At 39.3% G+C, this 24718-nt stretch overlaps 1 protein-coding gene across 9 annotated transcripts in view; it reads left to right on the plus strand.

Annotated features, from left to right (window-relative positions):
* RBMS3 (RNA binding motif single stranded interacting protein 3) overlaps nucleotides 1–24718 on the plus strand; it is a gene marked incomplete at its 3' end in the record, with an annotated part of 1264947 nt that overhangs the window by 806162 nt on the left and 434067 nt on the right. For all 9 annotated transcript variants that reach the window (XM_080673189.1, XM_080673187.1, XM_080673188.1 and 6 more), the window contains one exon: nucleotides 13814–13872. In XM_080673189.1, coding sequence (XP_080529315.1) covers nucleotides 13814–13872 — 59 coding nt within the window. The remainder of the gene's footprint in view (nucleotides 1–13813; nucleotides 13873–24718) is intronic.

The following is a 24718-nucleotide window of genomic DNA, read 5'->3' on the forward strand; positions in this document are numbered from 1 at the left end:
CCCCCTCTCGTCCCTTCTAGTTACTACTTCCAAGGATAGCCGCTATTCTGATTTCCAATACATCAGTTCATATAAATAGAATAACTTAATGCATATTTTTGTCCAACTTGCTCAACATTGGAGACTCATTCATATTGTTGCTATAGTTTATCACTCCCATTGTGGTATGGTGTTCTATTGTTTGAATAAACCCAGTGTATTTGTCTATTACATTGCTTTTGTCCACCTGAGTTGTTTCCAGTTTTAGGCTGTTAATGAACGTTCTAATAAACTATTTTTTAATACAAGGAAAAAGAAACACTGCTTATTTAGTAATTTCATATGATGTGGTAATAGCAGGAAAAAAATCAAAGTTTAAGTTATCTTTTAAGCTGATTAGTTACATAGGAATTAGCATCTTCATCATTGTCTGTTCATCAGCTTTTATTGGACACTTGTCCTCTGCTGTCTTCTGTACTGTGGTTGGGTGATACAAACAAGGAAGGCATTTCTGTTCTCAAAGAACTCCCAGAAATAAACCTGTGCTTACCATGCAGTGGGGACAGTGCTGTGGTAGAGAAACACTGGGAGAGGAGGTGCTCCTGATATATCTAGAAAATGAGTGAAATCCGTCTAGGAGAGATAATCAAAATGGTAGGCAGAGGAACTTGTGAGTAGAGGGGCAGAAGGAAAGAAAGACAATTCTTGGCTGATGGGATTGTATTCATGATAGCAGGCAACACCCTAGAAACTCACAGTAATCAACTTTTGGTTGTATTTGGGGGCTCAAATTGGGGAGTGATGAGAATGGAGACTAGAAAGAGAAACTGAGCTTACTATCTTCCCTGACTCACATAGTATAAATGAGTTCTATAAAGCACTGTGGAGGGCTAAAGAACTATTAAAACAAAAGTATTTTTGGATTTTTTTTTCTGAGATGATTCCACAACACAGTTGAGTAGCGTAATACATCCTATCTAATAAAAGAGTAATATGCAAATTAACCATCACTCCACTACACCCACAAGCCACGCCCATAGGCCACAACCACAAGCCAATCAGGAGTGAATATGCAAATAAACCCAACCAAGATGGCTACGGCCACAGAGAGCAGGAGGGAGGCTTGGGTTTCCCCGGCAATGGAGGAAGCCAAGCTTTCCGCACACCCTGGCCGGCCCAGGCCTTGCTTAAGGCTACAAAGTTTCAATTATAGAAGATACATAAATCCCAATAGAAATGACTGCCGCCATGGAGCAAGCAGAAGGCTTGGCTCCGCTCCAGGCTACAAAGTTTCAATTGTAGAAGATAAATAAACCCCAGATACCAGGGCCTCCGCTTGGGTTGCCAGGGGGCGTGGCCGGCCTGCAAACCACCACAGGCCCCTCGCCCAGGCCACTCCACGCCCCAAGGGAACCCCCACCCTGATCCAGGACACCCTTCAGGGCAAACCAGCTGGCCCCCACCCGTGCACCAGGCCTCTATCCCATCTAATAAAAGAGTAATATGCAGATTGACCATCACTCCAACACACAAGATGGCTGCCCCCCATGTGGTCAAAGATCCTGCCCCCATGTGGACACAAGATGGCCACCACAAGATGGCCAGAAGGGGAGGGCAGTTGGGAGGGACCAGGCCTGCAAGGGAGGGCAGTTGGGGGCGATCAAGCCTGCAGGGGAGGGCAGTTAGGGGTGACCAAGCCAGCAGAGGAGGGAAGTTGGAGGCGACCAGGCCTGCAGGGAAAGGCAGTTGGGGGGCACCCAGGCCTGCAGAGGAGAGCAATTGGGGGTGACCAGGCCTACAGGGGAGGGCAGTTAGGGGTGACCAGGCCTGCAGGGGAGGGCAGTTAGGGGAAAACAGGCCGGTAGGGGAGCAGTTAGGCATCAATCAGGCTGGCAGGGGAGTGGTTAGGGGGTAATCAGGCTGGCAAGCAGAAGTGGTTAGGGGCAATCAGCAAGGCAGGCAGGCGAGCAGTTGGAAGCCAGCAGTCCTGGATTGTGAGAGGGATGTCCGACTGCCCAGTGGGATCGGGCCTAAATGGGCAGTCGGACATCCCTCGAGGGGTCCCATATTGGAGAGGGTGCAGGCTGGGCTGAGGGACACTCTTCTCCCCCCCCCCCTCCGTGCACGAATTTCGTGCACCGAGCCTCTAGTATAATGATAATAAAGAGTTAATTTTGGTGTGTATCATGTCTGTAATGGACTCTTAAGGCACAATAAGCACATAAAATAAGGCAAAAAATTAATCAAGCAAGGATGCATTTGTCAGTAAGTAATTCACTTTCATAAGTTTCTTCATTATTATTTATACCACATTTAAGAACAGCTGGTTTTATCTTTTCAGGAGGAATATTACCACAACATCACATGTTTATTGAGTCTTCCCTTAAATATTATATACTAGAGGCCCGATGCATGAAATTCATGCAAGAGTAGGCCTTCCTTCCCCTAGCTGCCGGCACTGGCTTCCCTCTGGCACCTGGGATCCAGGCTTCCCTCGCAGCCCCGGCTTTGTCCTGAATGTCATCTACAAGGACGTCCAGAAGGACATCTGGTCTAATTAGCATATTACGATTTTATTATTATAGATAGCACCTGATCTGTGCTTAAACATGAGATTCATAGTGTTTCAAGAAAGCATGAAAACAAGGCTTTGGGTTGTGATAATATAGACATTATGTTGTACTGAGAGTATCATAAGGGGTCTTGTAGTGGAAGTTAGAGGCAGTATGTTCAAGTTTTCTTAAATAAGAGTTGCTCAGATAAAAATAATCTGTAACAAGGCATGATAACATTCCTGGCATGTAGGGAGCAATTGAATTTTTTTTTTTCGTTTTTCCTTTAGTATATGACCTTCCCAAATGGCACAGACCAAAAAGTATTCTAGGTGTGGCCTTTGTCAGGCAGAACAGTTTTCCCCCAGGAATGAAAGAAATGCACTAAGGGGTGTGTGTCTGTGTACACCTGCGGTGAGAGTGGGAAGGATAAAGGCAAATGAACTAGAAGTCATGGATAATTGAGACAGTATTGTAAGAATTTTGCAGTCTATTTACCTTTTTATATTTTTCAACATCATTTATAACATCAGTCTACATTTTCTGACCGTTTGGTAATTGAAAGATTGAGCATCACCCCACCAACTACAGTTTTGACTGTCTGCTATAAGCATATAGTAGAATGCTTAAAATTCATCATTTTATTGTGTTCTCACTTACCTAGTATGGCAGTTATATCTTACCTAATAAAAGAGAAACATGCAAATTAACCATCACTCCGCTACACCCACAGCCAATCAGAGTGAGTATGCAAATTAACCCAACAAAGATGGAGGTTAATTTGCATATGCAGGCGTGGAGCGGAGTGAAGCCTGCTATGAGGGGAAGGGGGGCACGGAGGGAGCTACTGTAGTGGTGGTCCAGACAGAAGCGAGGACTTGACGGCTCTGGGCAGCCCAGGAGCGAGGAGGAGCCGACTCCCTGGCAGCCAGGGAGTGGGGACTTGCTGGCTCCCGGGCGGCTGGGAGTGAAGCCAGGGAAGGAAGGCCTATTCTTGCACGAATATCGTGCAATGGGCCTCTAGTATTTTACATAAAAATGTAAAAGTAGCCGAAACCAGTTTGGCTCAGTGGATAGAGCATCGGCCTGCGGACTGAAAGGTCCCAGGTTCGATTCCGGTCAAGGGCACGTACCTTGGTTGCGGGCACAACCCCAGTAGGAGGTGTGCAGGAGGCAGCTGATCGATGTTTCTCTCTCATCGATGTTTCTAACTCTCTATCCCTCTCCCTTCCTCTCTGTAAAATATCAATAAAATATATTAGAAAAAAAAATGTAAAAGTACTATTGATAATACAGAGAGCATATAATCTTCAAATAATCGCAAATAGGTAATTGGACTATGCCATTGATTTATGGTAGCATGAATCAATTGGATATCCATTAAACAATGGGCTTTCTACAATAGTTCCACAAGGACTGAATCTTCTGGGGTGACACAGAACAGTTTTATCCAATATACTCCTCACAATTTAATGCAGAGAGATCAATGTGTTGACAAAAATGGCTGTGTTCTCATCCATCTGGGTGTCTCATAGCAGGTGCTCAATTATGGGTATGTTCTTGTATACTTCTTTGGAATTAAGGAGAAAATGGTTAATATAAATTAAAATTTGGCTTGATTTTTATCTTTTCTGTTTTTTGTACATGTGAGCTTTTAAAAAATGAAAATTACTTTCATTGGACTACTTCTTGCTCTATTACATGGTTTTGTCTGGTTTTCCCTTTGTGAGTTCTAATTATTTTAAATGAAGCAGTGGCGTTCTTATATTACTTAATTACAGAAATGCATTTTTTTAAAATGTTATGAAGCTCAGAAAGATTCCACAGACAGCTCAAGATGATCATTCTTTTAAAGACAAATCTCCCTGGGAAATAATGCATCGAGTTGGTAGCATTAGGCACTTCCTCATACCAGCAGTAGATATTCATTAAAAAGCTTATAGTGGCTGCTCTTTAAGTATTGTATGTCAATATTTTTCCTTGAGTGTCTTTGTAGATTTAAAATAATGTAATGTATTAAACATTTTACAGGAAAGAATTTGAGACTATTTTTTAGTTTGGCTCTTGGGTGATGTTCTAGCTCACTCTCTTTTTGAATGAAATGAAGTGAATGTGCTGAAGATAGGAAAAGTCATGTGCTATCAGGAGACTATGCACTTTGCCATGTTGGAAAGGGGAGATGTATCTGTGCCTAGATATACTTGATTCTCATTGCCGTCCTGGTTGTCTTATTTGATGAGGGGTGTGATATTTGGCATTGACTCATTTATTCATTTATTTAATAAACATTTATTGGATGAGCCCTGTGTGTAGGGTAAAATAAATAAAACTTATACCCTACCCTTGAAGAACTCATCCTCAATATTAGGATAAGAAAAGATACAATATAGTTTGGATAAAATATTGCATTTGTATCTTTAATACAATGGGTGATACAATGCACTCTTCACTAGAGCTATGCTCACTGCCTGTTGGATCATAACCAGCATTGAAATGAGCTGCTTGAGGAAGAGAGAAAATGTCTGTTGAGCTGGGATGAGGAGGATGAGGGTAGTGACAAAGAAAACCTGGGAGGAAATTATAATGAAGCCAGGTGACCTATGTCAGCGTTGGGAACTACTACTTTAATGGCAACAGCTCCATCACAAAACTTTTTTGAGAGCCATGATTGTGCATCTTAGAACTGGGGGTACAGTGGAAACCAAGAGGGTTCTCCAAATAGCAGAGTTTCACTGCTACTGAAATATAGCCCTCAAAATGATCACAGACGCTGTGCATTTGTTTCAGTGTTTTGATAATACCATTGAGGCAATAGATGATATCAGGATTTTCAGAATTTGAGGTTTGATGTCTTCCCTAAACAGCAAGTGTAAATTCTGCCACAAAGCTGTTTTCCATCATGTGTTCAGTTGATGTTAAGTTCACAGATGTTCTAGACTGTGCAACAAGCTGAAAAGTCCTAAGCTGCTTTAAAGAATCTGTTTTTTGAAAGTGAGTTCTAGCAATCAACAATGAATGTCTGCCTGCACTATTTCCAATGAATGGTGGTCATTTTTTGTGCCGCAAGAATTTTTAAAACATGCAACACTTGACTATTTAGTCAGAAGCACTGACCTCTCTTTTCCCTTTGATTGTCAAATAAAAAAATGACAACAGCCAACACAACAATAACCATCTGGGGTGAATGAATCAAAATTACACTATTTTTTTTGTCAGATTGGCAAAAATATATATTTTTGTTTGCCACAGAATTTTAGTAATTAGTTTATGTGTGCCATGAGATTAAAAAAGGTTAAAAATCACTATTCTAGGGGACTAATCATATCCAACATCTGCAAGACTTTTTGATGTTTCCATGACCCCATTTGTTTCTTATGCTTTAAGGGATAGTGTGATATCAAGGAAAAAGGAGGGACTTTTTGCACTAAGATGCACCTGAGTTTAAATGTAAGCAATATAACTCAATATCTATGTCAACCTGGGCAAGTAACTTAATATAACTAACTATAAGTTTTTATCTTAAAAATGAGAATTACAATATCAACTTAGGTAGTTTTGAGAATTTGGAGTAAAATATCTAATGTGCTCTGTGTAATAAGTGTCTCATAGCAGGTGCTCAATTAATGGTGTGTGCTGTGCGTGTGTTTGTGTATAAATGTAGCCCAATCATTAATAGTTGTTTCTGAACTGGAAGAGTTGTCAGGTCCATTAAAAAACTATTTAAAAATCAACAGATTTTATAGAGCTTTACTATACATCACATCAAGCTCTGAAAAGACAGTCTCCTGGGGAACAAACAGACAATGTTATGAAACAGTAAAATAATCCTATTTAATAAAAGGCTAATATGCAAATTGACCGAACAGGGGAATGACTGTTTGCTATGATGTGCACTGACCACCAGGGGCCAGACGCTCAATGCAGGAGCTGCCCCCTGGTGGTCAGTGTGCTTCCACAGGGGGAGCACCGCTCGGCCACAAGCTGAGCTCATGGCTGGCATGCACAGCAGTGGTGGCGGGAGCCTTTCCCGCCTCTGTAGTAGTGGGACATCCGCTGAGGGCTCCCGGACTGTGAGAGGGCATAGGCCGGGCTGAGGGACCACCACCCCGAATGCACGAATTTCATGCACCAGGCCTCTAGTAGTAGTAATAATAATAATAATCCTATCTAATAAAAGAGAAACATGCAAATTGACCGTACCTCCGCTACGCCCACAAGCCACGCCCAGCAGCCAACCAGGAGCGAATTAACCCAACCAAGATGGCGGTTAATTTGCATATCCAGGCACAGAGTGAAGACTGAAGACAGTGTAGAAGGAAGCCAAGCGCTGCAGAAGGGATCCAAGCTGCAGAGAAGCAAGCAAGCGGGGCGGGGGAGAAGGGAGGGAAGCAGGCGGGGTGGGGGAGAAGGGAGGGAAGCAGGCGGGGTGGGGGAGAAGGGAGGGTAGCAGGCGGGGCTGGGGAGAAGGGAGGGAAGCAGGTGGGGCTGGGGAGAAGGGAGGGAAGCAGGTGGGGCGGGGGAGAAGGGAAGGTAGCAGGCGGGGCTGGGGAGAAGGGAGGGAAGCAGGCGGGGCGGCGGAGATGCCGCAGGAAGCCCTATTGCAGGAATCTTCCTGCAACAGGCCTCTAGTAATAATAATAATAATAATAATAATAATAGTAAATTTTAGGTGATTTTATGCAGGCTGTGAGCACAATAGCTGTTCCGATTTGGGAGAAATAGCTGGTGGTCATGGCAGCCAGAACATGGAGCTTGCCCTTGAAGGACCTTTATTATTTAGAAAGACAAGGGGCAGCTGGAGGACATCAGTGCCACCATCACAAACTGGCAGTCCTCAGGCTCAGTGGACCTAGATGAGCTGTTTTATTTGGCCTTCACATTAGCATCTCCAAATGCCAGAGAATGAATGAGCCATCTAGAAGTGGGCAAACAAGCACATGTTCTAAAAGGATAATGTTTCATGCATTAAATAAATGTAATACCTTTTTCTAGTTTGGTATCAATATACAAGGCATGTGAATAATGAGTTAGCTGGGAGTTAATTGACTGCAGAGACTCTATTTTCAGTCTCTGTCTGTATTTTTTGAATTAATATACACAGTGGGTGATTCAGTAAAAGGATTTAAAAATAAATTCTTTGTAGAAAGATCCCATCAATTTGATGTCTTCATAATTCATGAAGCATAGACCCATAATAGCTCTATTTTCTCGTTAACTTTGGAAAATAAAAGATGCCATTAGTTTAAATTAGGCTTGTATGTGGAATAACCATGTATATCAGCAAATATAGTTAGAATCAGATGCTGTTTAAGAGAATAAATGCCAGAAAGAATTGATTGTTTCTTTAAAAAAGTGTAATATAAAACTTTTATTGATAAGCTAGAATAAAATTATCTGAAGTTTTTTTACATTTCTGCAATACATCATCTCTATATTGTATTGTGAGTTTACCACCCCAAGTCAATCTCCTCCCATCACCATTTATACCCTCTCTACCGTCTTTTCCCTATTCATACTCCCCTTCCCTTTGGCAATCACCATACTGTTGTCTGTGTCCATGAGTCTTTCTCCCCCCACCCCCCACTTTGCTTCAAGAGTTGATACGTGACACATGGATTTATAAAAGTCAATTATGAAAAATCAAAATGTAATAAGTGGTTAGTTATCCTAGATTGGCTACTGTTTTACAGAGTACACTTGGAATTAAATAAAATGTTGCTTGGGATTTGGTCACTGTATTGGTATGCAGGATAGTTGCAGAATATGTAGATACGATGTGAAGCTGCATATTTTAACATTGAAAAGTGTCCTAGAAATTCTGTGTTAGGTGCTTCTGACACTGGCCACAGAAGGCACTCCACGCCCAGATGGAAAGACTTATGATATAAAATGTGTTCACTTCATTGATTTGTTTCCCCCAAGAAGTTGAGACCCCTAGGGAAGCTGACTGTGGCTGATGTTTGATCTCTTCTCGCTGGAGGAAATTGAAGCCTAGGAAAGTGGATTGGATTTGTCTGAGAGTTTCTGGAGCCAGGGGCACCTGGGCCCAGAGCTCCGATGTCTGCTTCCAGGCATCATTCAGTGGCGTGGGCACACACTTTCCTCTAATATCAGATTTTGCTTCCCACTCGTGGGTGGCACCAAGAAAAACTTTATGAACACTTAAGGTCTTAATCCACATCCTGGGAATGGGAAGACTAAATAAATAAGGTAATTTAAGTTTAGGAATACCTTTTTGCCTCAGAAGGAATTTATTTCCTTACGAGTGTGTAAAAATGTACCTTTAATGAAGTAGTTTTTACTCTAGTCGATTAGTATACTTTAACAAAACATTGGGAAGAGAGATTTAACCTAATTCTTTACAAGAATATCAGTGATTTTTGTGTCATTAAAAAAAAAAAAAGGTCTATATTTACCTACCTCAGTTGTTGACTTTGTGGAACATGGAGAAAATAGCACCAGCGATGCAGAAAGTACCTGTTTGTCGAGAGAGAGTGCAGACATGGACTGAAATCCATGGTCCATAAAATACCTCCTTTTGTTGTTTAAAGCACATTCTAGCTTTGTGAAGTAATTGTTAATGCAGAATGTTGTAACCAAGCAAAGGAATGAAATTTCTATACCTCCAGTCAGAGTAGAGGCTCAGTAAGGTACTATGAGCTGTGTCCCCTTCTTTTGTGATTCTAAACTATGGAAAGGCTTGCCTAGAGTGTAATTAGCAATCAGGAAATCAATAAATATCATAATTTTGCCCAGCCGGCATGGCATGGCTCAGTGGTTGACCTATGAACCTATGAACCAAGAGGTCAAGGTTTGATTACCAGTAGGGCACATGCCTGACTTGCAGACCAGATCCCCAGTATGGAGTATGCAGGAGGCAGCCCATCAGTGATTCTCATCATAGATGTTTCTATCTCTCTCTTCCTCTCCAAAATCAATAAACATATATTTTAAAAATAGAAATTTATTTTTTGGCGCGTGCACGTGTGTGTGTGTGTGCGTGCACACACACAATTTTTTAATTTTTAGTAGTATTGTAACACTTTCTGGGAAATAATTGCTTTTATTTAAGAAAAAAGTTGCTTGCGTAGGTATCTACAAATGCTTTCCACACAAAAGTATTTTATTTTATTTTTGGCTGTAAACATGTTTAATCACTTTTAATTACACTACATGTAATGGAGAAGATACCTTTGTAATAATGATACAGTAGGAAAACATGCACACCACAGGTTAAAAGTCTCATTGTGAAATGTTATTCATTATAAGATATAGTAATTTTTAATTTCCTCTTTAAAAGACAGGACTAAATTTTAATTAATAGGAGGTACTTAAAGAAAAATATCAGGAGTAGCTTTAGCAACCAATTAAGAAGGATTTTTGTCTTAAGAGTTTGTGTGTTTGATGTGAGATGGTTATAAATGTTCTGTAATATTTTTTCTTTCCTAGTTTTCAGTTCTCCCATACTGTACTAGTGGTGCTTTGTATGGGGAGAAATGTTTCAGCCTATGTTCCCTTTCTTTCCCTTTTAGTTGTCTATGGTAAGATACATATAGTTTTGCAAATGTTTACTTGCCTGAGTACCCAAAATCTAGCAAACATTACACTAGTTAATGGATCTGATTATAGGTACCTTGAACCATTGTCCACTAAAGAGACTGTTCTAATAGGATATTATTTTACAGGTTATTTTCTTAAGAGAGAAACTCTTGGGATGAAATAGAGCTTAAAAATAGGATGTGTGTGTTTTGGGGGATGAGAAAGGTGTGGACATGAGGAATTTTGGAGTGAGTGGGCTTATATGATTATACCATGAGGGAATAGACATTTCAATAGTCTTAAATCAACCCCAAAAATCTTTGAACCTATAGGCATTTGTGCAATTAAATATGGTGAAAACCTAGTTAATGAAGTAACTAACATTAAAAATAACAATATAAACTGTAAATGGAAATTATCCTTTTAGCAAATAACTTGACCTGCCAAATATTTTAGTGGAAGATTTTTGACAGCCTAAGTAGTAATGTTTTATTTTTATTTATTTTTTTTCTTTATTGATCAAGGTATTACATATGTGTCCTTATCCCCCCATTGTCCCCCCAACCCCCCACTCATGCCCTCACCCCCCTGGTGTCTGTGTCCATTGGTTAGGCTTACATGCATGCATACAAGTCCTTTGGTTGGTCTCTCCCCGTTACCCCCACCCTCCCCTACCTTCCCTCTGAGGTTTGATGGTCTGATTGATGCTTCTCTGTCTCTGGATCTGTTTTTGTTCATCAGTTTATATTGTTCATTATAGTCCATAAATGAGTGAGATCATGTGATATCTATTTTTCTCTGACTGGCTTATTTCACTTAGCATGGTGGTCGGCAAACTCATTAGTCAACAGAGCCAAATATCAACAGTACAACGACTGACATTTCTTTTGAGAGCACAACTCCGACTGCTGTGCATGGGCCACGAAGTATCAATCGCACTGTATGTGCGCGCCCGCACGTGGTATTTTGTGGAAGAGCCACACTCAAGGGGCCAAAGACCCGCATGTGGCTCGCAAGCCTCAGTTTGCCGACCAGTGACTTAGTATAATGCTCTCCAGTTCCATCCATGCTATTGATTCTTTTTCTTACCACAGGATAGTATTCCATTGTGTAGATGTACCAGAGTTTTTTAATCCACTTATCTGCTGATGGACACTTAGGCTGTTTCCAAATCTTAGCTATGGTGAATTTTGCTGCTATGAACATAGGGGTGCATATATCCTTTCTGATTGGTGTTTTAGTTTCTTGGGATATATTCCTAGAAGTGGGATCACTGGGTCAAATGGGAGTTCCATTTTTAGTTTTTTGAGGAAACTCCATACTGTTCTCCACAGTGGCTGCACCAGTCTGCATCCCCACCAGCAGTGCACGAGGGTTCCTTTTTCTCCGCATCTGCACCAGCACTTGTCATTTGTTGATGATAGCCATTCTGACAGGTGTGAGATGGTACCTCATTGTGGTTTTATTTGCATCTCTCGGATGATTAGTGACTTTGAGCATGTTTTCATATGTCTCTTGGCCTTCCTTCTTTAGAAAAGATTCTATTTAAGTCCGTTGCCCATTTTTTGATTGGGTTGTTTATCTTCCTTTTGTTAAATTGTATGAGTTCCCTGTAAATGTTGGAGATTAAACCCTTATTGGTGATAGCATTGGCAAATATGTTCTCCCAAGCAATTGGCTTTCTTGTTGTTTTTTTGATGGTTTCTTTTGCCATACAGAAGCTTTTTATTTTGATATAGTCCCATTTGTTTATTTTCTCTTTAGTTTCCATTGCCCTAGGAGCTGTATTGGTGAAGAAATTGCTTTGGCATATGTCTGAGATTTTGCTGCCTGTGGATTCCTCTAATACTTTTATGGTTTCCCAGCATATTTCACAGACCTAGAACAAACTCTTCAAAAATTTATCTGGAATTAAAAAAAAAAAAAGACCCCAAATAGCTGTAGCAATCCTGAGAAAGAAGAACAGAGTAGGCGGGAACTCAATACCAGATATCAAGCTGTATTACAAAGCCACCGTTCTCAAAACTGCCTGGTACTGACACAAGAACGGACATATAGATCAATGGAATAGAATAGAGAACCCAGAAATTGACCCAAACCACTATGCTCAATTAATATTTGACAAAGGAGGCAAGAACATACAATGGAGTCAAGACAGTCTCTTCTATAAATGGTGTTGGGAAAATATAGTCTCTCTTTCATGACTCAGATACATGCAAAAAAATGAAACTAGACCACCAACTTACACCATACACAAAAATAAACTCAAATGGATAAAGGACTTAAACAAGTAGGAATGTTTTAAACTGCCAATTGGGGCAGTAGTGTTACCTCCATTCACATCTTACCCATCTTAGAGAATGCCAAAGACTGGACATTTTATATAGCAGATAACAGGAAGAAAGTCATTGCAAGAAGAACTAATACTTACTGAGCACTTATTCTATGCCAGCCACTGTTATCAGCACTTTTGGTAACCCCATTTAATGCTCACAATAACCCTGTGAGGTAAAGACCACTGTCATCATGTTATAGATTTAAGTAGATGCATATAAATTTAAATAAATAATGGAAATCGATATTTAAAAATAGATTCATATTATCATAGATGATGAAATGATGCAAAGAATACATAAGGTTTAACCAACCAAATATGCTGGGGCTTAATTGAGATTCAAGCCATGGTAGATTGTTGTCACAGTATATTATTTTAACTCAACACTATATTGCCTTGGTTTCCCAAATAAATAAAGATTGATTGAACTAGAAGATTTGATATTTGTATCTTCTCTATTTTAGAGGCAGCATGATGTAATAATTAAGCACTGCACCGAATTTGCGTGATAGCTTCTCCGTGTTATTATGTTGAGTCAGAATCATCCTTCATGGAATCCTAAAGAAGAACAGGGTTTTAGGAAATCACCTTCTTTACTCCCATCAGTTATACCCCATGGAACAGCTCACAGAGATTGAATTTTATTCTTCTATGTAACCCATATTTTTAAAACAAAGCCTAAAGCAGGTCATCTGCAAGAGGTGATTAAATAATGAATATGTGGTAGACACTTCGTTGTAGATGAAGTACCATTGGATAATTTATTTATTTATAACAAGCATTTATTTAACTTCTATTGGCTTTGGTGGCAGGCATTGAGAATACGAAGCTCAGTCTTTATCCTTAATTAACTTACAACATGATATATTTTTAGTAGTAAAATAACCAACTAATAAATAAATTTATTTTTACTTACCCTATGAGCACTGATAGGCAATCTCAACTTATCAACTCAACACTCTCCCAAATCCTGAAAGGTGATCATGACAATTCTCATTTTTAGAGATGAAAAGACCGGCCTGGGGAAGTTGTGTTTAACTGCCCAGGGTTGCAATACTAGGTGAGCACCAAAGCTGGATGCAAGCCCTGTCCAGCCTGGCGCTAGGTCTGTGCTTTTCCCAGCATCCATGGAGTGTGATTTACTTTGATTGCAATCCCAGGCAGTCCCCTCTCAGCCACCTATGACAGCCCAACAGGTTTATTTTTGAAGGCTCCACCCAGTGATTATGTAGGGAAGCACATTCTCCAGTTCTAGAGAAGAACTGGTGAAGAGATCATCCGGGTGCGAAATGGGAGTTCAGAGCTTTTTCCTTGGTGTATTCCTGCTCCATTGTGTGTACACCCAGGCTCATTAGTGCTTTTAAGTGTCTTTATTGGGCTACGATAACTTTTTCTCTCTCTCTTTCAGGTATGGAAAAATTGTATCGACAAAGGCAATTCTTGACAAGAACACAAATCAGTGCAAAGGTATGTATGAGGGCATCTGTACCTTTAGTTCTGGACTATGCTGTTAAATTGAGAGCCCCGCCCAGGTGGAGGTCCAGGCAACCTGCTGCAACAGGGTCATGATGTACAGTACATGGCAAACCTCTCTAACATTGCCGAGGCTTTGATGAGTTGTATTTCTAGTACCATTGCTCATTAATTTTTTTCATTAACAAACAAAATGAAACTCACAAATTAGAACAAGTACCAAATTGCTTTCAGCATAAAACTAAATTACCTCTTAACAACTTTGGGTTGTCTGGTATGAATGATATCATCAGTGATGCAAATTGATTTCCTATATAAAAATGAGGAACTCTGGGGAAAACTTTCCCATGCAAAACACGTTTTAATTTATCTGTTCTTTAAAGCTTTAGCGACATTGGTTGACTAGGACTGAATTCACGGATGGGCCCACTGTGTCTAAGCTTCAGCTGTAAGCACCCCATGGGATCTCAGAGTTGGTATCTTATTAAGGATTTTTCTATTTTTTTTTTTTTTGGAGGGGGGAAATATTGTTGAAGTTATTTGATTATGTCTATGGCTCATGTTTCTTCATGTCTTGGAATCCAATACTCTTAAGGGTTGCATTATATTATTTATGAAATCTATATAGTCTCTCTTTCATGACTCAGTTCTTACTGGAAAACTGGAATGCTTCCTGTAACATGTTATTTGTTGTTCCTCTAAACCAGTCACTTTTATGATACTGACATTGACAAGTAGGGTAGAGCCAAGATCATTCTAAACCCTGTCCCTATTTCACATATAAGTATAATATGCAAAAGTTTTAGGAATGAATACTCATACACTACAGATCACGCACTTCATGTCTCTTATAAACTTACAAAAGCACGAGGTATTCAGGTACTGCAAGAAAAAAAATAAGACATGGTTTCTGTCACCTAATAGCTCAATTTCTAGTTGAAAAAGCAACCGTCAAGAAAACCAAGAAACTAATACTAATCAAATGATTAGGATGAGTATGCCAGCCTAATATATGTGAGAGTATAAGAGGTATCTACAAGATGGGTCTCTGCAAAATATTGTGGATAGAGAATATGGAGACTCCTTTGGGGCGAATTAAGTTTATAAAGGCCAAGTACAAGGATAGGCTTGAGAAAGGTTGATGTTTAGGAGAAAGAATTTCAGAATATAATTGATCAGATCCACATATCTGGAAGGAAGGAAGGAGAGAGGGAGGGAGGGAGCCACCTAGAGAAATCATTTAATAGCAAAAGATGACTTCAAGGGAGGGCAGAGGGCTGTTAGACCTTTTGCCTTGAGGGTAGTGTGAAGAAGGTGAAATGATCATGTGGTCATTAAACACAAAGGAGAGCCTCCAATTGCCTTTTCTGGCTTCAGCATTTGGAGCCTGTGGATAGCAGTAGTGACTCTGAATCATGACCTTCATCAAGCAAGTTGCTGAGGTTGGGGAGGAAGATATGACATCACTGAGGAGTTCAAGAAACTGATAGGACAAGGCATTGAAACAACCATCTAAATAATTATTGAAATAATCAATGATTGAAGCAGGAGTAATATTGGAAAAAGTGACCAATCCAGAAGGTGTTTGTGGAAAAATAGGAAGAATGATACCAGAGGTCTATAGACCATGGTGAAAAAGAAGATTCATTGGCTATAAAATTTTATGTTGTAAGATTAAAAATTAGAGATTTTAGATAGGAGGGAAACCATATGGAATTAGGAACAGGGTGGGGAGGGCTCTCATTTATAGTTCCAGGCAGAGAAGGGATATTAAGAAAAACAAACAAACAAACAAACAAAAAAAACACTTGAGAGAGCTACAAAGGAATAGTGTCCTCAGGGTATTAGGTAAAATAGAAATTAAAGCAATTTTCGATGATAAGTTGTATTCTTTCAGGTAGCAAACATGATGACATGTAGGCCATCCAAAGCTGGTTTCTGTGAAGCTGGTTCATCCATTCTGCTTAGTATCATGATACATTGGTAGAGACTTTACAAACATCAGTGTGGAGAGAACAATAAAGGAGATATTGTTGATACTTATAATTTTACTGAAAATGTTGTCCCAAGTACTTTATCCAAACATACTGTTTTAAATGCATATATATGCAGACTCTTAGCCCTCTTTTATTTTCTAAACTAGAGGCCCTATGCACAAAATTTGTGCAGTGGTAGGCCTCCACAGCCCCAGCTGCCAGGGCCTCACAGACCCGGCTGCCTCGCAGCCCTGTGGCCCCACCCCCTGCCCGCACCTGCCTTGGACTGGCGCTGACCAAGTCCGCCCCCACACACCCCCAGTTCCCCGGTTCCATCGATCACCCCGCAGAGTGTGGCCTGGGCCTCCCTCTTTGGGGTGATTGCACAGCCCCCCAATTGATCGCCCCACCAGCCAGTGGCCTGGGCTTCCCTCTGTGAGGCAATCATGGGGTGATGGCTGGGTCCCCAACCAATCACATCACACCTACCTTGGCTGGCCTGGCACCAGTGGGTGTCATAGCGTGGTCATCCAGACAGTCATTCCTCTGTTCGGCTGTTTGGTTGATTTGCATATTACCCTTTTATTATTATAGATTGGAGCAAATATAGGAAACCTCCCGAATTCTAGCTTATGGAGCACCTACAACTGTTACATAGCCTTGTGATGATAGTCAAGAGGCTTAAAACATGTGCACTATGAAAATTATCAGAAGTTAAATAGCTATAGAAGGAAGTAAAATAATGTGTACAATAAATATGGAGCTATGTAAATATTTGAGAGTCATTATTACTCTTATTTGAGAGACATATGGCTATGTCTGTGGTGGAGCCAGACTGTCTGGTTAGAACATCACCTCTCCACCTTGTAGCTATATGTTCTGTGCTCAATTACTGAACTTCGTTGGGTGCCTCAGTTTCTTAATCTAAAAAATTATGTCAGTAATATTGATGAATAATAATCTAGATGAATAATATTAATGAGCAAATGAGTTAATACATGGATGATGCTCATCAATACTTTGGTTGTCTGTCCTACAAAATACTGGCAATATTAAGCAAAACAAGAATATTTATTGAGGCGGTGGGATTATGGGTGATAGATTATGATTAACTTAAATTTCTCCAAATCTGTTTTGTTGCCAATTAAGGGGAAAAAAACATAGCAAAATAGTTCTTTGTCTTTGTAAAATAATATCAGATGAAACTAGCAATGAATTAGGAGAGAATTTTACCTTTGCTTCTTTAATAGACAAAAGTTGAGTTCATCTTGACCTTTGCTTTCTTTAGGAAAGAATGGAAAGGGTGTGTGAGGTGGCTTTTTCAAACAAAATCACAGAGAGCATTGAGCCTGTAATTAGAGAACACAAATTGGATTTGGACTTTTCCTAGACACTTGCTTCTAAATCATTTTCAACTTTGCCTCCAGACTAAGACTATGCAATCAAAACCAAATATTATGAAAACAGGATTTATTAATTTTGCTTCTAAAGAAATGGTATGAATTCAATTTTTCACAGGCTGTTGAACATGTGGCATATTATATGCAAGTTAGTGTTTAGGGGGATGAGAAAGTGTATGGACCAGTCTCCTTAGAGATGAAAAGAAAAGGCACCAAAATCAATCCTGCTATATTAACCCAAACTCTAGACTCTTAGTCTACCATAGCATCTAAAAGAAAGGATTTTGTTCTGTCTGTATCCCACCCACACCTATTATTTCTAATTTAGCATATTAAATATTTTAGAAGGTTCTATTATTGTTGTTGTTGTTGTTGTTATATGTTAACTTTGAGAAGTTTTTGTAATAAATGAAAAAATGTACTTGTAATATGTTTTGAGAGTTATATGACTGCATATTTTTCCTCAAAAGTGTTATATAGTTATGTACAGGGTGAAACAAAAGTAGGTTTACAATGGTGAGTACATGAAATACAGAGTTTATTCTTGTATTATTATTTATTAATTATTGTATTATTTTCCATATGAACAACTGTAAACCTACTTTGCCCCACCCCTGTATTTACTGAGTATTTGTTTGTGATCACTTTTAATATACATATTAGGCAAAAATAAAACTATCCACAAATGTTTAATAAAATAGGTAGCCTTGCAGTTTTAAACATATATTTAAATTGACTGCATTTAATACTATAATCTACCTGTCTAACTCTTTTGCAATAATTATTTTTATTGGAAGAAATTTAAATAATTTTTATGAAGTTTAGTGTAGCTTAAATAATATGGTAGAGCCCAGCTGGCGTGACTCAATGGTTGAGTGTTGACCTATGAACCAGGAGGTCATGGTTCGATTCCTGGTCAGGGCACATATCCGGATTGTGGGCTCGATCCCCAGTGTGGGGTGTGCAAGAGGCAGCTGATCAGTGATTCTCTCTCATCATTGATTTTTCTATCTCTCTCTACCTCTCCCTTCATCTCTCTCTAAAAATTAATAAAAACATTTAAAAAATAATAATATGGTAGAGATACATTGCTTTTGCCCATTATCTGAATATTACTTTTAACTAATGAATGTCTTATAGATTAACAGAAATCCTTATGTCCAGATATTCTTCTCTTATCTTTCAATTCCTTATTTTTAACATCAGACTTATATTAATATACATAAAATGCTCTCCTCATACCTCTACTGGGCTATGTCAAGTATTTCTTCCAAAATTCACCTTCTCAAGAAGCCCTCAGGAGACTCTTCCTATCCTATCTGAAAAGTTTACAACACCACCTCCTTTGAGTACCATCTGGAAGCAAAGATCCTATGCTACCTTACCTCTCATACCGTTGTGATTAGTTTGAATCCTTCATCTAGATTATAAATTACTCAGAATACAGGTGGGCGAACCTACTGGCAAGGTATGGAGGAAGCAGGATGGAGGCTTTTTCTTTCTCTCTGGGATCCTTTGATGCCGCATCTATGGAAAGAACAGACATGGCTAGGTATATGTCTTCTAGGCCTGTGAACACCAGGGCTACCAAAGATGTACACCTACACCTGTTTCCCAGAGTCGTTCTTGAAAAGTAAGCATTTATACCTAAGAATATTTATTATCAATGTAGAATTATTCTTTTTACTGGTTTGAAGTTATCTATTTTTTACTGGTCCATGATTTCACAAATATATCGGAAATGATATATTGTACTACATATTTTAAATAATATGCAAAATATAATAATGTGAAATAGACAAATATAATATGGGGATGTTTCATTTATTATAACTTATGTAAATTTGCAAAAACATAATATCTCTTCAAATATAGGATTTCAAAAAATATGGATTTTTTTTAGAAACCCCACTTAGTTCTTCTAGGATTTTCCAATGAAAGTCTATACCAAGAAAATTTCCAAATAATAATCTAAGTTTTCTTGGACAAATTACAAAACATCTCTAAACATCACTTTTCTCAACTGTCAAATGAGGTCATCCATACCTATGATTTTAAAAGTATTTTTCAAAATTACATAGAGCCATGTTTGTAATGTGTCTGGCACATATATCAGGTGAATTTTCCTATGACTGTGGACCTAGATTTCTTCTCATAGGAACCATACTGTCTGGAGCTCGTTCATATCTTTTATAATTTAATGCAGTCCTGAGTACATATTACGTATTCAAGGAATGAGTATTTCATGAATTGACGTGTGTTTGTTGACACTAGTTTTGTTAATAATGAAAAGTTAAAGAACATTTCTTTCACACATTTTGGTGTTGGCTATATGAGGGCCCTCACGATTTTTTCAAGGCCCATAAACCCGGTATCTTTGAGTAAAAGCACATTCCGTCACAGTAGCAGGTGGTGGAATTCATTGTAATTGAGTTGGATAGGTCCTGGAAACCAAATGCCTCTTACTTCACCCTTTGTTGTACTGTTTACTTTGTTGTTTTATAAATTCAAAAGTAAAAAGGAAACAAAAAAATCTGAAGATTTTTGCTCCCTTAGTGTTGGAAACCACAGTAAAAGCATGAATTGTCATTTAATTTGGTGGCTGCCATTGTTCTTGTTGACTTGTTGGTTACTCATTTTGCTAATAAAATAGTGATTTTTTTCTTTAGTAAAGAAATGAGAACTTTAGAGTATGAAAGAGGAAAAAAAAAAAAACCCTCATGAACATGGCATTAAAAACAAAACAAACCCAAATCCCAAAACTATAAAAACCTAAATGGAAGCTGAAAGATGAATGTATCATTTGTTATGGGTCTGCAAATGGCTGTAAGTGGGATCAAATGTCTCTTTAGTTATAAAATATTGATGATTATAAAATCCCTATTTCATATGATCTTTTAAAAAACTGGTGTGGTTTTCTTCCTGTTGTAGAATATGAGAAAATAGCAAGGTCTGCATTTAATTTGTACTACTTCTGTTAAGAAAAGGGCAGTTCATTTAAATTACTAGGCATCCGGATAGACCTTCTGGTCATTCTGCTCACATCAGCCCTGAATTGGAAGAAATCTGTATTCATGAAGTGTCTTTGGAACACCTCTATGCCACTTTTGAAGATACAATTTCTTTTTTTTATTCACTTTTATTTTTTTATTTTAGTTTGGTATACAGTATTATATTAGTTTCAGGAAAACAATATAATGAGTCTACATTTATACATCTTACAATGGGATCGTCTCACTAAGTTTCTGTAATTATGAAAACATCACAATATTATTTTAATAATCCAATCACAAAAGGACTAATATTGTATGATTCTACTTATATGAGGCACCTAGAGGAGTCAGATTCATAGAGACAAAAAGCAGAATGGTGATTGGCAGAGTCTGGGGGTTTGGGGAGATGGGGAGTTAGAATTTAACAGATACAGAATTTCCGTTTGGGAAGGTGAAGTTCTGGAGATGATGGTGGTGGTGATTGCACAAAAGTGTGAATATATTTAATGGTATTGAACTATACACTTAAAAATTTGTTAGAATGCGATGTTTTGTTATTTTATCACAATAAAAAGCAAACCAACAAACACACCGAAAAGTATAATAATGAAAGTAATTACAGGTGTAATTTCTCTCCCAAAGAAAATCAGAAAGCTGAAGCTGCAGATATCACAGCTGTCCACATTCTCAAGATGTGCCACTGTAGGAAGGCAGGAGCTGAAACAGAAGAGTTTAGGGAAGCAGCTGCTAACCGTCTCACTAGGCATTGGATTTGAGGGTGATGTGAAAAATCAACACATTTGGTATCGTACTAAATGAAATCAAGTGGCAAAAATCCCATGAGAAATATACTATAAGGCACCTTGGAATTTGTCTTTGTGCCACCATTGTTACAGTAGATAATTAAAGTGAAAACCGCAGATTTTTGTCGCAGGAATGACTGAAAGAAATTTTTTTCTGAATAAGCGAATTATGTGGGGTAGAATTTAGAACCCCATTTTAAAAAAAATGCTGCCAAAACCGGTTTGGCTCAGTGGATAGAGCGTCGGCCTGCGGACTGAAAGGTCCCGGGTTCGATTCCGGTCAAGGGCACGTAACTTGGTTGCGGGCACATCCCCATTGGGAGGTGTGCTGGAGGCAGCTGATCGATGTTTCTCTCTCATCAATGTTTCTAACTCTCTGTCCCTCTCCTTTCCTCTCTGTAAAAAATCAATAAAATATATTTAAAAAAAATTAAAAAAAATGCTGTTACAACACTGTGGTTAAAAAGTTTCTCCAGGGTTCTCATGAGATAGTTTTGATTTCAGGAGGTTAAAGTTCAGAAAATCTCTAATTTCATATATATAATATAAAGAAATTATGGCTAATACTCTACCTTTGATTTGATTGGAGGAAAACTTTCTTACATTTTATTTTTTAAATGAAAATCATATGTATTTAATGTGTACAACATAATTTGATATGCATATACATAGTAAACAATTACTACAATCAAACTAATTAACATATAATTTCCTCACATAGGTACCATTTTTGTATATGTAATGCGAGCACTTGACATTATGCTCTTAGAACATTTCCAGTACTCAATGCTGTATTATTTACTGATTTTATGCCATGTATTAGATTTCTAAACATATTCATCCTACATAAAAAGCAACATTGTACCTTTAAATCAACAGCAACACATTTCTTCTGCTTTTTTGCCTGCGATAATCACTTTTGTGTTCTCTGCTCCTATATTCTTGACATTTTTATGTTGCACATGTAAGGGATATCGTGTACTTTTTTTTCTTTCATATCTTACTTATTTGACTTAGCACAATGCCCTCCAGATTCATCCATGTTCTTCCAAATGGCATGATCTCCTTCTTTCAGGCTGAACAATATTCGTGTGTGTGTGTGTGTGTGTGTGTGTGTGTGTGTGTGTGTCTGTGTGTGTATCACAATTTCTTTCTTTATTTATTCATAAACGGACGCTTATGTCTGGCCTATTGTAAATAATGCTGAAATGAACATGGGGGTGCAGGTGTATCTCTTTAAGAGATACTGATTTCATTTCCTTTGGAGATATACCTAAGAGAGGTATTGCTGATCATATGGTAATTTTATTTTCTGGTTTTGATGAACCTCCATACTGTTTTTCATAATGGCTTTTTTATCAAATTACATTCCCACCAACAGTGTAAAGGGGGGTTTCCTTTTCTCCATATATTCACCAGCAATTATCTTTTTTTTAATAGCCATCCTCACAGGTATGAGGTGATATTTCATTGTGGTTTTGATTTGGATTTCCAGGATGATTAGTGATATTGAGCATCTTTGTAACTAAGCACTTGCTGTTACATAAACCAAAGAAATTCTGGAGCCCTAACCGGTTTGGCTCAGTGGATAGAGCATCGGCCTGCGGACTCAAGGGTCCCGGGTTCGATTCCGGTCAAGGGCATGTACCTTGGTTGCGGGCACATACCCAGTAGGGAGTGTGCAGGAGGCAGCTGATCGATGTTTCTCTCTCATCGATGTTTCTAACTCTCTGTCCCTCTCCCTTCCTCTCTGTAAAAAAATCAATAAAATATATTTAAAAAAAAAAGAAAAAGAAAAAGAAATTCTGGAGAAGTTGTTCTGCCATAGATAGTGGTCAGGGACTTTGAGGTTTTCTTCTATTGTGAGAAAATAATGTAAGACAAGCAATAATGAGTAAAATTGCATATACAACTATCAAATGAAAGCACAAGTATATATGTTTGAAATCTCTGTGAAAAGTAAATATTGCTACTTTGCATCATTGTAATTGACCTATTATGTTCTAGTAATGTGGACTATCATTATAACTATGGGGCCCAGTGCACGAATCCATGCACCTTGAAAGGAACTGTGGGCCGTGAGGCTGCGGTGGGCACAGGGGTGGGTCTCAGCCCATCCTCCGTGCCCTTGCCCAGCCCCTCCTGCCATGGCCCCCAGTCCCATCTGCCAGCAACCCTGCTCCTGCTGCATCCCCACCGCTCACACCTGCTGACGGCACCAGCCCTGGTTGCACCTGCTGACAGCGCGGAGCGATTGGGGCCGGTGCCAGCAGGGGGTGCAAGCGGTAGCTGCTGTCCCGATTGCCCCTCAGGAGCAGGGGGAGGTGGAGAAGGCTTGAGGGGTGATCAGGGCCAGCAGCCACCGCTCACACTTGCTGACAGCGCCGAGTGATCGGGGCCGGTGCTGGATGCCGGCAGCAAGTGTGACTGGTGGCTCTGCACCAGCAGTGGGTGTGCGCAGGGCCAGTGCCGGCAGCAGATGCGGGCACCCTGCAGGACCACGGTGCGCGGGAGCAAAGAATTTTCAGTGACCACCAGAGGCTTGCCCTGATGACAGCGACCAGGGCCCTGCCTTGGTCTGTCGCCCCTGCTCACTTGCTCCACCATCCTGCCGCGGCCTATGCCCACCATGTTCCGCACTCTGCCACCTGCTGCCACCGCCCACTACATTCCACACGTGCCTCCTAGTGGTCATAGCAACCAGTTGTTTGGTTCAGTTGTTCAGCCATTGAGTCTATTTGCATATTAGGGTTTTATATATAGAGACACAACCTATTACATTGTCCAATTCAGTTTATCTTTCCTCTCTTTATGTCCTTCAAAATTTACTGGTGGAGGACCAGTTCTGTAATTCTGCTTCTTATTGGGGAATTTTTTTTTTTTTCCAAATCACACGTTTTCCAGATACAAAGTTTCTATTATGTAAGTGAACTTTTGTCGACAATATAAAGTCAGCATGGTACATGAACTGGTGAAGACACCAGACATGATGGCAGACCAGGGGCTGGTTTACCTGATTTGGAAGAAAGATTTATGGTATCTCTTTAAGCGGGGGCTATCACCTAAATTTTTACCTTTGTGTTTCCCATCTGAATTCCCTTAAGCAGAGGAAGTAAACTCTTCAATCTGTCTTCCACGAACCTACCAACCAAGTAATCATCCAGTGAACAAAAAAATAATAAATTAAATTAAAACAATAAACAGGAAGTGAAACCAAACAAAGAGTTAGGAATAGAAACTTTGGCTGGTTTACCTAGGACAGAAGAAAACCTTAAGGGAATGAGCTGGGGAATGCGTAGGTCATGAACTATAGTTCTCAGAAATACGGTAAGCTTTGGTTATGGAGGTAGGAGATACATCTATACTAAAATGTTGTGCAACCCAGTTTTGATCAAATAGTTGTTCAGCATACTGTCATCGAGAAGTCTCTTAGAACATCCTGTAATTCATCAAAAGGGCAAATGTGTCTAGTAAAAAATGTTGTTTGACTGTAACTCTGCTTAAAAGTATTTAGATGTGAATGTTTTTTAGAAGAGGCTAAACCACTCTGTTATTTTCTTAAAACCAGCCCACTTCATTTATTTATGTACATGTGTGGCCCCTAAAGGCATACACATCTTCAACTTCCAGTAGCCTATACCATTGTTCAATGGATATCAAGTAACTTT

The sequence above is a fragment of the Plecotus auritus genome, assembly GCF_963455305.1.
Source record: "Plecotus auritus genome assembly, chromosome: 6".
Classification (NCBI taxonomy): Eukaryota; Metazoa; Chordata; class Mammalia; order Chiroptera; family Vespertilionidae; genus Plecotus; species Plecotus auritus.